Source organism: Larus michahellis, chromosome 1 (genome assembly GCF_964199755.1).
Source record: "Larus michahellis chromosome 1, bLarMic1.1, whole genome shotgun sequence".
Classification (NCBI taxonomy): Eukaryota; Metazoa; Chordata; class Aves; order Charadriiformes; family Laridae; genus Larus; species Larus michahellis.
In genome coordinates, this window is record NC_133896.1 from 208,355,361 (window position 1) to 208,367,773 (window position 12,413).

At 36.6% G+C, this 12,413-nt stretch overlaps 1 protein-coding gene across 4 annotated transcripts in view; it reads right to left on the reverse strand.

Moving 5' to 3' along the window:
* CNTN5 (contactin 5) overlaps positions 1-12,413 on the reverse strand; it is a 661,723-nt gene that overhangs the window by 161,944 nt on the left and 487,366 nt on the right. For all 4 annotated transcript variants that reach the window (XM_074570954.1, XM_074570976.1, XM_074570986.1 and 1 more), the window contains one exon: positions 11,842-12,045. In XM_074570954.1, the coding sequence (XP_074427055.1) occupies positions 11,842-12,045 (204 nt within the window). The remainder of the gene's footprint in view (positions 1-11,841; positions 12,046-12,413) is intronic.

Below are 12,413 nucleotides of genomic sequence, written 5' to 3' on the forward strand. Positions count from 1 at the left end.
TTCAATTATAAGAACTTTAGTCTTGATAGGGGAACCTCCCTAAGTTCCCTTGAAGTAAACACTACTGAAAATAATTCATTTAGGTTTTATGAGGCAACTTTATATCCCTGTGGTGCTCCTTTTAAATCTCTGTCATCCATTGACTGCGCATACTCACTGACAGATTTTGTGATTCAATCGATTTACAAAAAGGTTTTTTTTGGGTTTATGTAAAACTTTGTTCCTGAAAATCATTGTGTTGTATTGTCATATGCTATGAATCTGTTGCCTTTTTAGCCCTGAAAAAATGCAACTTAAAAAAGAATTAAATTATTCTTGCCTTTCAAATTATACAGCACTTTTGAACATATCTGAGGGACAATATTATCTTTCAGATCTTATGTTTTTAACTTATTTTAACTCTCTTAAGTAGGAGCAATCTGTACAAGTGTTGAATGCCCTTTGCGAGTCAGGCCATCATTTCATATTCCTAACAAAACATGGACCTACTACTGCTTTCTACTACATCCTGTTCTTCTGGGTTAGCAGCAAGCGACATGCCTGCAGCAACTGGCAGAAAGATGTAGAAAAATTACTGAGCAATTGCTTGGTGTCCCTATGAAAATTAGGAAACAGAAGTCTATTATTGCAAAGGGATATTTTTCATTCTTATTATTTATGATCTTTGAGACCAAGGAGGCCGTTACAGTTGCATAGTCATCAAGGGAATTATCAAGGCCTTACCTTCCCACTTTACACTCTAATTGCTTTGCTATGGCTGTTGTACCTCCAGGCTCTTCATCTTTCCCAATTTCTGTTTTGGTCACTATGAATCAGTAATGGTAATACAACCACCACCTTTATTTTCATCAAGATTTTTGTTCATTTGTATCAGGTGCTAAAAGGAACCTGAACTTTGAAGAAACATTGAGGCCTTGAGTTATGTGCATTAGAATCAATCTCTCTTAGACTTATATACATGAGTCACTTTCAGAGGTTTGGTTAAGACCATAAAAAATTCTCTCAGTCATTTTTTATTTCCAGTTATCAAACATGAAATATAACAATAAATAAAATTGATCGTCACCAAATAAAAACATGATATAGGATTTTCAAACAGCTAACAAATCACAGAGCTCATATCGTCTGAACACTATGGAGGAATGGGAAGCCACTCTCAATGCTCCCGTGCTCTGCCTTTCCATGAAAATACCTCCCTTTGGACAATCTTTTACCTTCCCAGAGAGACCCCCATGATTCAGTCTTCCTTAGGCTAATTAGTTAGTTTACTACACTCCCTACTTCACAAGCTGTGCCTTTCAGCTGAGTTCAGATATGAGTATGAAAGTGCTGAATTTGTGATCAGGATGAAATGCATCACTTCAAAATAAATCTAACTTACCAGATCTTGAAAATTTGTCTACGATTAAAAAGGGAGTTAAAAGCCAAACTTCCTGTTTGTTTAAGTAAATCTTACCCCCGGGCTTTATTCTGAAACAAGTCATCCCACCTTACTTTTCCCAGTCTCCGGGTCTTTGCCCTTTCATAGAATCGTAGAATCTTCATGGTTGGAAAGGACCCTTAAGATCATCGAGTCCAACCAAACAACCTACAATCTCTGCCACTAGAGCATGCCCTGAAGTGCCACAACTAGATGTTTCTTAAGTACCTCTAGGGATGGTGACTCAACCACCTCCCTGGGCAGGCTGTTCCAGTGCCTGACCACTCTTGCAGTAAAGTAATTCTTCCTAATATCCAATCTAAACCTCCCCTGCTGCAACTTCAGACCATTTCCTCTGGTCCTGTCATTATTCACCTGGGAGAAGAGGCCAACACCCACCTCTCTCCAACCTCCTTTCTGGTAGTTGTAGAGGGCAATGAGGTCTCCCCTCAGCCTCCTCTTCTCCAAGCTAAACATGCCCAGCTCCCTCAGCCTCTCCTCAGATGACCTGGTCTCCAGACCCCTCACCAGCCTGGTAGCTCTCCTCTGGACACGCTCCAGCACTTCAATGTCCCTCTTGTCCAGAGGGGCCCAGAACTGAACACAGTACTCGAGGTGAGGCCTCACCAGGGCCGAGTACAGCTCTCCACATTTCTGTCCAGCCAGGGTCATCCCTGGCCAAGTGAAGATGAAATTAGATGAAACACTAATAAGCCTTCTGTTATACCTCTGAATACTGAAAAAGCGCTGATTCAAATGACTAACAATATTCCAGGACTAAGTACAGCTTGACTTTTTTTTAGTTAATGGCTTGTTAGTCACACAGGTGGAAATGGAGCTCAGTATTTACAGAGGAGATGATTTCCCTATTCTTTCCTTCACAGATTTTGTTACAACAATGCAATTATCACAGAGAAATTATTACATTTTCTCCAACTCAGGTAAGGAAAAGTCTTCATAAAACCAGGTTTAATTTTAATAAATGGTTTCATTTAACAAGTTGTTCCTCTGACTTGGCTGCAAATCTTTGACTTAAGTTCAAATCTCCTCTACCCAAAGTGTCCTATGAACCCTCAGCTACACTGTTGTCTGCATTTTAGCTTTCCATCAAAAAACAGATAGCACAATTCACTAAATCACAATAATGTGATAAATTGTGATGGTGAGGTGCTCGCGTACCACAGGAATAAATGTAATAGAATTTCAAACATTTACAGATATTACTGCAGCTAAAACTGTTTATATTATCCCCTGTGGGCCACTCAATGGAAATGTAAAATTGAATAAAGTAGCAAGATCAGTTTCTGATTGTCAGTCCTTTCAGTCCTACAGGCAGGATATCAGTCATTTGGAAAGGACTGATCTACTTCTTAATTTAGCCTGTCACTCCATGACTTTTACAACCCCAAAATTAAGAGTAGAAAAATTGTGAATCTATGACTGTATCCACACAAGAACACTTTTTGTCTTCATGGGGAAAAAAAAAATCAGACTGCTGAGAAATCTTGACACATCATCTTCCTCCAACTGTGTAGACACTAATGCTTCTGTTCCATTAGTCTTCTCCAGATATTAACTACCCTCTTGAATCTCCCAGAAGATAAGCTTCCGTGATAGCTCCTTAAACCCTTCCAGGTAAAATGATTTGTTTTTGTTTCAAACTGTTTAAGCAATAGCTCTTTAACTTACTTTAGAAACTAATTTTGATCGGAACAGGTTGAATATAAGATTTCTGGCTAGACGTCATCAGAGTACTAGGGAGAAAATGAAAGCCAAAGATTTCCTATACTCAGGAGAAAGATTAGGCACAGATTTATACTTGCCATTATTTTATTAGCAAAAGATACAACCCCCATAGTTCAGTGATTAAGAGTGTTTGCCTGAGAGCTTTGGGTGAAGTCCCTGATGTTAATCAGATGGTGTAGGAATGTTAATCCAGTTGTTTTACAGCCTGGATAGTGCTCTAATCACAGAATTATTAAGGATTCTTATTGGTTTGGATGTTCCTCTCAGTCTCTGGGAAATCTCCTGAGGAGTGATGAACTTGTCCTGCTGCATAAGAATTTTCTAATAATTTTACAGATCAGAAATTGAGTTTCCTACCACATTGTAATGATGATCTATTGCGTGAATATGTGTCCAAACTCAAGAAAATTTTGACTAAGAAACTATGGCAGGAATGTTCATGTATAATTTCTTCTACGAATAATCCATGATGCAAACTAGGGTTGTCTGTCATGTGGGTCTTTTTGTGACAAATGAATATTTAGCATTTTTCCTGAAGACCTGCACCACTAAACATCCCCAAATATTTATTTGGAAGAGAAAGCCCTAAATACACATATTTACAATGACAGTAAATTCACAGCACAAACCAAATTAATTAAAATATAATGTTGATACACATATTTCATCCTGACTGCAGCAGAAATTGTCAATGCATTGGGAAGAATTTATTGACTCACCTGCCGTTAATCGTATTCTAAATGGAGGGACCAGTACCTGCTGTAAGTCTCTAAAAATTTACTCTGGGAATGATTGTTTTACGATAACTGTCCACAATATTCCTTCCACTTAGAGATCTCTTAGCCAAATTTTGAGCTACAATTTTATTCTTTGAGAAGCCCTAAAAACTCTCATGTGAAATTTCATTCTGCAATGCATTTAACACTGAAGTGCCAACAATGTTTTCATATGTGACTCAGAGAGCAAATCCTATCGCATATTACTACATGGAAAGAAGTTTTTATTAGAATCTATCTTAATACCAAAGAAAATTTAGTAATTCAGTTTCTGGGAAAAAATATCTTAATGAATACAACACAAGAAGGGAAAAAACTCTTCTTTAGTTTACAGCTAGGGGATAATATGTTCATGTATTTCTAATTATGGAGGTATAAATTTAGAAGAAGGTAACGTAACCAAAACGAAATGTTTAACTAAAGGTTAAACAAAACTTTCCTCTTCCCCCTTTAAAATCCATCTTTATATTATACTCCATTTCACTAGTCCAGCAATTACTCTCTTAACTCTGCATGGAAAGCCCTTTCTAGAAGTAGGATTCCTATCTTGGAATATTTTAGAAATTAGTTGTTTATAACTAATATATATCATGTATGTATGTCATACCTACACAAGAGCTTTCTTCCTCTCTTAAACAGCAAATACAACTGGAAGCACTTTATTTTCAGTTGTAAGTGGGTGTGTTATGACAGAAGTAAAAGGAACTGGGACCAAACCCTAAGGACACAAAAGCAATGAGGTAAACTCAGAATAAGCAATGAGGGGAGCTGTGGTATTCTCTCTAGTTCTTCAAATGAGAGGCCAAAATTTCTAGTCCACAGTTTGGGCTGCAGAGATCTCTGTTTACCTGTCTCTGAAAACGTCAAGCAGTAACTATGACCAAGACTGCTGCCTCTCTCTACATAGACAAGTCTTTAGAGAGTCATAACCTAGACTTCAATCCATCCAATTTCTCACATATATGTAATTTTGGCACTGAATGAAACAAAACTTCATCCTTTGGACATTCAGAGGTGAGTGAGGGCACCTGAATGGCTTGTACACAACATTCCAGTATGAGGATTTGTGCACATATAGTTGTATGGAAACACGATAACCTGAACATTTTCGCTGACTGTGTGTTTAGGTAATTTTTCTGAGCAGCCATACGCATCAAGAAAAATCAGGACTCCACTACACTAGACAACATGCTGTCTTGCTTGACAGATCTAAGAATATGAATCAAAAAGCCAAAAGATCTATCATTGTGTTTTTGTTCCATGCTTTTTCTAACAGAAGAGGAGATTGTGCTGAACTTGGCACGAGAAATCTGTGGCAGATTTCTTTTAGGCATCACTGCCAATGTTTATTGTTCATCCTTTCAAATTGCCTGCTGTTCATCCAGGTTAGGCTCACAAAAGTTTTTCAGAAACCTGGAAATTATTATATAATTTAAATGATTAGGAGGAGGATCTAATTTTCACAGGGTTTCTAATTATCTTACTGATGGCGTGTTCACCGGTCTCAAAGAACCTAATTTCTTCTATAGTAAATGACATAATTGTTTGTACTTCAAATATGACCTTAATCTCCATTTTTCTTGCAACCTGCCCTGTTCTTTTACAGGATGAAAACAAGATATCTGCTTTCCAGTTAGGTACCAAAAGTGTCGAAATTGTTGCAGCGTCCAGAGAGGAATTTTTCATTTGATTCTGATCAATTAGGATACAAAGTAGTGTTGCCGTGATATTCGTTGTTACCTAATTAACTGGAAAGAGCTTCCTAAATGGGAAATGTTTTTCAGTTGAGAGCCCTCATATAGCCATGTAAATACAAGTACCTATTATTTCCTCAATAAGAAATATCAAACTAACCTAACATTTCTTCTCCGTTAGCAACAGCTATTGTTTTAGACCCAATAGCAACAAATCATCCTTGTTATAAACTAACTGTATTCCTAACCTCAAGCAAAATTCCTGCTGTTCACAATCAAATTATTTCAGTATGTTGATAAGAACCTCAAACTGACAAGTTGTTCTTATTTGAACATCATGCCATACCCCACGATAGCAAAGTGAGCAGTCACATGTGAATTTGTATCAAAGATCTTGAGACAGTAACATACATAACATTAGGTATGAACATTCTTAATAATCTAAAACCATTCACAACCATAAAGGTTATTTTCATTATCAATTTGCAGAAATTTTAATTTAGTCACTGCTAATTAAAATATTACCAACAAACTTATGTGTGAAATCTTAATAGCTACAGTTTGAGGCAACATCATTCCTTATCCTGAGTTGAATTTAGAAGAACATTTTTTCTGCAGTTCATTTATTTTATGCTTTGTATACTCTGTGTATGGATAAGTTAAGTCTTTCCTTTGTGTAATAAATCATAAGAAGCAAAACAAGAAAACATGAGTGCAGAAGATGTGCAAGATGATAGATGTCTAGAATCTTTAATTTAAAAAAGCTAATTAAAAAAAGCAACAACTTAATTTCCAGCAGACAGTGTTTCTACAAACTATTGGGGAAACTTAGCATTTAAAACTCCTTGAACGAAGTTATCTTAACAGAGGTCAAAGTAAACTAAACTCAAAGCAAACTGTTTCACAGTGTGAGTTCTTGTTCCACATTGAATGCTGGAACTTAATCTTTTCCAAACCTTTCCCAGTTTTCCTCCTGAAATACTCCCTTCAGTTCAACCCTTTTATATGGTCAAAACCAACAGACCATGCCAACCTCATGAAGTTCAACAAGGCCAAGTGCAAGGTCGTGCATGTGGGTCAGGGCAAGTGCAAGCACAAATACAGGCTGGGCAGAGAATGGCTTGAGAGCAGCTCTGAGGAGATGGACTTTGGGGTCTTGGTGTATGAGAAGCTCAACATCAGTCGGCAACATGCACTCGCAGCCCAGAAAACCAACTGCATCCTGGGCTGCATCAAAAGAAGCGTTGTCAGCAGGTTGAGGGAGGTGACTCTGTCCCTCTACTCTTGTGAGACCCTAGCTGCAGTACTACATCCAGCTCTGGGGCTCCCAACATAAGAAGGACATGGACCTGTTGGAGCAAGTCCAGAGGAGGGTCACAAAGATGATCAGAGGGCTGGAGCACCTCTCCTCTGAAGACACGTTGGGAGAGTTGTGGTTGTTCATCCTGGAGAAGAGGAGGCTCCAGGAAGACCTTATAGTGGCCTTTCAATACCTAAATGGGGCCTCCAGGAAAGATGAGGAGGGACTCTTTATCAGGGACTGTAGCGTTAGGATGCAGGGCAATGGCTTTAAACTGAAAGAGGGGAGATTTAGATTAGATATTAGGAAGAAATTTTTCACTATGAGGGTGATGAAGCACTGGAACCGGTTGCCCAGGGAACTTGTGGAGACCCCATCTCTGGAAGTGTTCAAGACCAGGTTGGATGGGGCTTTGAGTAACCTGGTCCAGTGGTAGGTGTCCCTGCCCATGGCAGGTGAGCTGGAACTAGTTGATCTTTAAGGTCCCTTCCAACCTAAACCCTTCTATGATTCTGTGATTCTATGATAAACATTAGGGTTAATCTTTAAGCAAATGTTTTTAATGCTAATTTTAAGTTAATTAACAACTATCAGCTTTGTTAAGGGATGGAAATAATCTATTTCCTATGACCTTGCACTTGGCCTTGTTGAATTGTGCAACTATTGATTTTGTATTATTTATTATTTATTATCGTACTATTTTATACTGGCCCTTTTTATTGCTTAATTTCTACCATTGGGTAAATTATTATTACTTCTTCCAAACTTTTCTTAACGCTGGGAAAGTTATCTTTGGATGTCTCAGTGATTTTCATACAACATATCCCAGAGTTCAACCTGAATAAGCATATGCATAACATGTTCCGTCATGGAAAAGTAGAAATTAATATCCTTAATACCTTGATAACTCTATGTTCTATTGTTATGTGAGACTATTAATCACACAGAATTAGGACAGACAAGACTCAGTTCACAGAACTATGATGACACGGAAAAGAAAAAGAGGTGGTCAAGGTCTGCATTCAGTTACATGAGAATATGTCTGGTCAGACACACCAACCTCCGTTGAGGTATAAACTAATTTGCGCTAATGGAACATAGTAGAAAATGTCCTCCGATGTCTGAAATTGTACAGGTTCTCTGGGTTTTTTTTTTTAAATTTTACCATAGCAGGTAGTATCTTTTACCATATTGAGTTTATGATATTACCATATCATATCTTTTACCATAACTATAAAGAATTACCATAGCACTAGGTAGTATCTACACAGAGATAAAATGAAGAATTGCTAAATTCTCTCCTGTACAGTAATAATGTTAAAGTTAACATCTTTTCAAGAGAGATAGAAAAGATAAAAAAGGAAGAAAAAACTGGAATGAAAATGTGTGAACTTGAAATAACTGCCTTATGGTATCAAGCATCAAATGTTTTATACTCCCTAGGTTTCTATTTCCTAAATTTGAAGAGTCTTTCTGTTGTTTTTGTTAGTCAAGATAATTTACTGCTCCCAATCAGCATCCAAGCCTGCAAAGATCCATTTTAACAACCGTGTTTATTATTTGTAAACAGTTATTAAATAATGCCTCAAAGTTTCTAATGCATTATAAAGACAGTTAATGAAATGATGCATATTTTTTTTCTTGCTAAAACTTTTTATCTCCTCAGATAGAATTTTAGAGTGTTTTTATAACCCATCTTGAAGTGAAATTGAATTGTATGAAATGACTGATTGTCAAGGACATCTGAACAAATGAGGTATTCATTTTATTCAGAATCCATTGAAGGATTTCTTGATGTTTTTATTTAATTTGCTTCATATCAAGGAGCTAAGTTCCCCTTTGAGACACATAATGAAAGAAATAAAAGATTAATAAGAGCCCAGGAAGTTTCTACATCCCTGCAGAGTTTGACAGAAAGCCTTAATATTATTCCATTTCTTCCTCACAGATAAATAGAGACCAATGTTGTCACAGGAGTGTTTTTTGTCACAAGTTGTCCAGTCCCCTTGGTACGGGTACTGTTTATATATGAAAATCCGAAAACAATAATATCAAGTAGAATATTTTTGAGTTAATGATGCAGCGAATACAGACTATATGAATTGTTTTATTTATATAGTGCCATTTGTAGAAGCTGTTTAAAACCACAAACTCTTCCTGTGGTTTCTGACAAATGTGCTCACTGCGTAGCATAACCTCAGTTGTGATGCCAACCATTAGAACTCAGACAGCTGTATGATTTTTAAACTGAAGTGAATATTTGAAAAGTTGAATGCAACTCAATTCATTTTATAATCAAAAAGCTTAATATGCCAAATTCAAAATCATACAACAGAACTCAGTGACATAGGGTCAAGTAGATTTTCAGGTAGTTGGATATTTGTTTTAATGCCATTTCTCACTTCCTTATTAGAGTCCATCCTCAGCTGTTTCTTTCTCCACAAATTACTTTAAGTTTCTTTACCTCTAATGAGCACCTCTTTTCAGCAGCTATACTATCCTATATTTTGAAGTATAAGGTATACATATTTTTAAAATTCAGTCATCTCTCTTTAATATTTTTCTTTTGACAAGGCAATATAACCTAAATCAATTTCTATCAAAAAGAAAAAGTACAGTACTATTAATGGAATATTTTAATTGTGGTGCCAGATAGTTTTTAAAAGGCGCATATTACTGCATTCTGTGAAGGAGGTAGAACAAGGCAGATATTCTAAATAATAAATATGATTTAACAACCTGAATTTTCCTGAATATTTTTTCAAGGGAGGTTTACGGAGACTGCAAAGTTAAATAGAAAGTCTCTGAAAAAAGAAAGTCTCTGGGTCTCTTCACCGAGAAACTTGCTCAGTCATACAGGAAGGCAAGCAATATACTGAAAAATACTAAAGAACTCCATTACAAGAAGGGGGCTTTTCAGAAATCCCAACAGATGAAAACTAAGGCATGGAAGCCTGGTAGAAATTAATGCATGTGAAAAAATGAATCGGGAAATTGTTGAGGAGCAGTTCATCTATGTGCAAATGTCTCCCCAATACTCCAGCACAGTTCAGAAGGTTGGATTATCACAGTTGTATGACAGCCAGCCATGAAACCCAAATTTGCTTGAGGCTGGTACATACCATCCACTTGACATTTAAGAAACTCTTCAGAATTTTCCTTCGCAGATTTTGTTTCTTATCTCAGTGACGCAGACTGCTGCATTCATCCTTATTTACTCTCTCTGTTTCTTATATTGTGTGCCCTTGTACTACTGTTAGTATGATATGGATAACTAATCTGTTGAATTTCTGCACAAAACTGGAACCCAATAAAAGCATGAAGAAATGTCATAAAGAAACAGTAGCGCAAGATATGAATAATGAATATGGCAATAAAATTCTATCTGTTTTTGTCAGAGTTCAAACTGATTAAAAAGACAGTCAGTGTTTGGGGTTTTTAACTTTTAAAGGTTGATACTGAAAAGATCAGGTCTACTATGTTAGTTCAGTAAAACTAAACACCTGAAACTCAATGATTAACATAAATACTAAACCGGCAAATCAAATAGGAAATTATACAGTAAAACATGCAGCTTTTTGCTCCAGAGGCCGTATGCTGTGCAGACAGAAATTTTAACTTATTACAATGAATAAACATTAACTTAATTCCTTTCTAATCTGTGAACACATTTTTTATTTACTATGTTAAACTAAGTCATCTGTGTTCAAGTCCAGCTTTTGTAATGCTTCTACATCACAGGACTAGTCCTTGTTCTAGAAAAAGCCATAAGCAAAACAAAATCCTCAGTCTCTCTCTCTCTCCCTTTCTCTCTGATTTATGTAAGTATGGATTCACACATGCTGAATTGCTGAAAAGTCTTTCTGAAGAACTAGAAAGCATCATTAATTGTGGAACATCTTGGAAAAAGGAAAATATAGGCACTTATGGAATCATTAATGATTCTTCTTAAAAATAATATTATTTTGACAGAAAACAAAACCAAATGCGGTTATAATGTAATAAATATTAATCTTTTTGCTTGCAAAAGAGCAAATAACACAGTTGCCTCTATTGGCAGATATTCTAACAGAATCCGAGTTACATATCATTTATATTGAAATGTCATACCGCTCCATAAGACTTATTATTGGGAAGTGTTTTCTTTTGATCTTTAGCGAAAATATCCTAAGCCACTTTTTAATAATAAGATTTAGGTACTTATTTACAGAAAAAAACACTGCAGTGTAACGCCTTGATGAAATTCAAAACTGCCTGGATAACTAACTATCATTGTAATCAAAGCTATTGCGGTGTTCTTGGTGGTACTTAATCAGTGCATTGAATTGGAGCCTGGAAGTGTAACAGGTTTTTAGTACAGCAACAGGTAAAGTTTTAAGCCATAAGAACTCAGTTCAGTTGTCTCTCCATGTGTGGTTTGTGTCATTTGAGATGCATGAATCTCCATATCTCCTGGCATCCTGCCGTTGGTATGTATGCCCTATGTGATATTTGCCAGTTCCCTGCGGATGTCTCAGATGCCTGAGAGTATCGCAGTGTGGCAGTGGCCACCTGGGTTGAGGCAACTGAGCTGAGCCCTAAAGAAAAAGACACTACCGAGAAAGGAGATTTGCTTCTCTCTGTCAGTGACAGAGCACCAGAAGAGCAAGAAGGAGTAACTGTTCTAAACAAAATGCATCAGGAGGTGTCAGATTGCACCTCAGCCTTTGGAGGCCTAAATATTCTCACAACTGTTAGAAGTTTCAAAAGAAACTGTCTCCTTGAACACCTTTCCTTTGCTGATTGCTGCAGTAAATGCATGCATATATAGAAAAACAATAAAATCATGGTTCTTAAATTAACTAGAGCATATTTGGCTTAGTATTTTTGCTTCCATGTGGTACCCAGAAATAATGCTTTTCTTACCGTCGTTTCTCAGTGTCAGAGGTGTAGGAGGACTCAAAACTCTGGCATTCGTCACTGTGTTTTTTACCAGGCATATATAGCTGCCAACATCAGATGTTTGCACCTTGGAGATGTAGAGATTGCCTGTCTCCTGAGAGATGAAGCGTCTGCTATCTTCTGCCACGAAAGATGGGAATTCATTAAATACCCAGCTATAGATGATCTCTAAAAGAACACAGAAAAAAATAAGAGAAAGTAATTATGGACACAATACTGTGTAATGTTAATGGATACACTCAATAAATGTTCATTAGATTTATTTAAATAATCTATAAAAACCAAAAGCTAAAGGCTTTTTAAACTTTTTATTTGTCTGTTTTAGAACTGAAGAGGAGAATTTTTTTGTCTCCTTGGAATTTTGAAAATAGCATAAGTGTTGAGTCCACAAATTCCCTGGGAAGATATAGTTCAGGAAAAATAATTAAATTATTCTTCAGACACAGAAAACACCCATAAAATATTAGACAATTCCCTTTTCTAATCTTTCAGGTCAAGCCAAATGTAATATACAAAGCATTCTTTTCTCTGCTTGT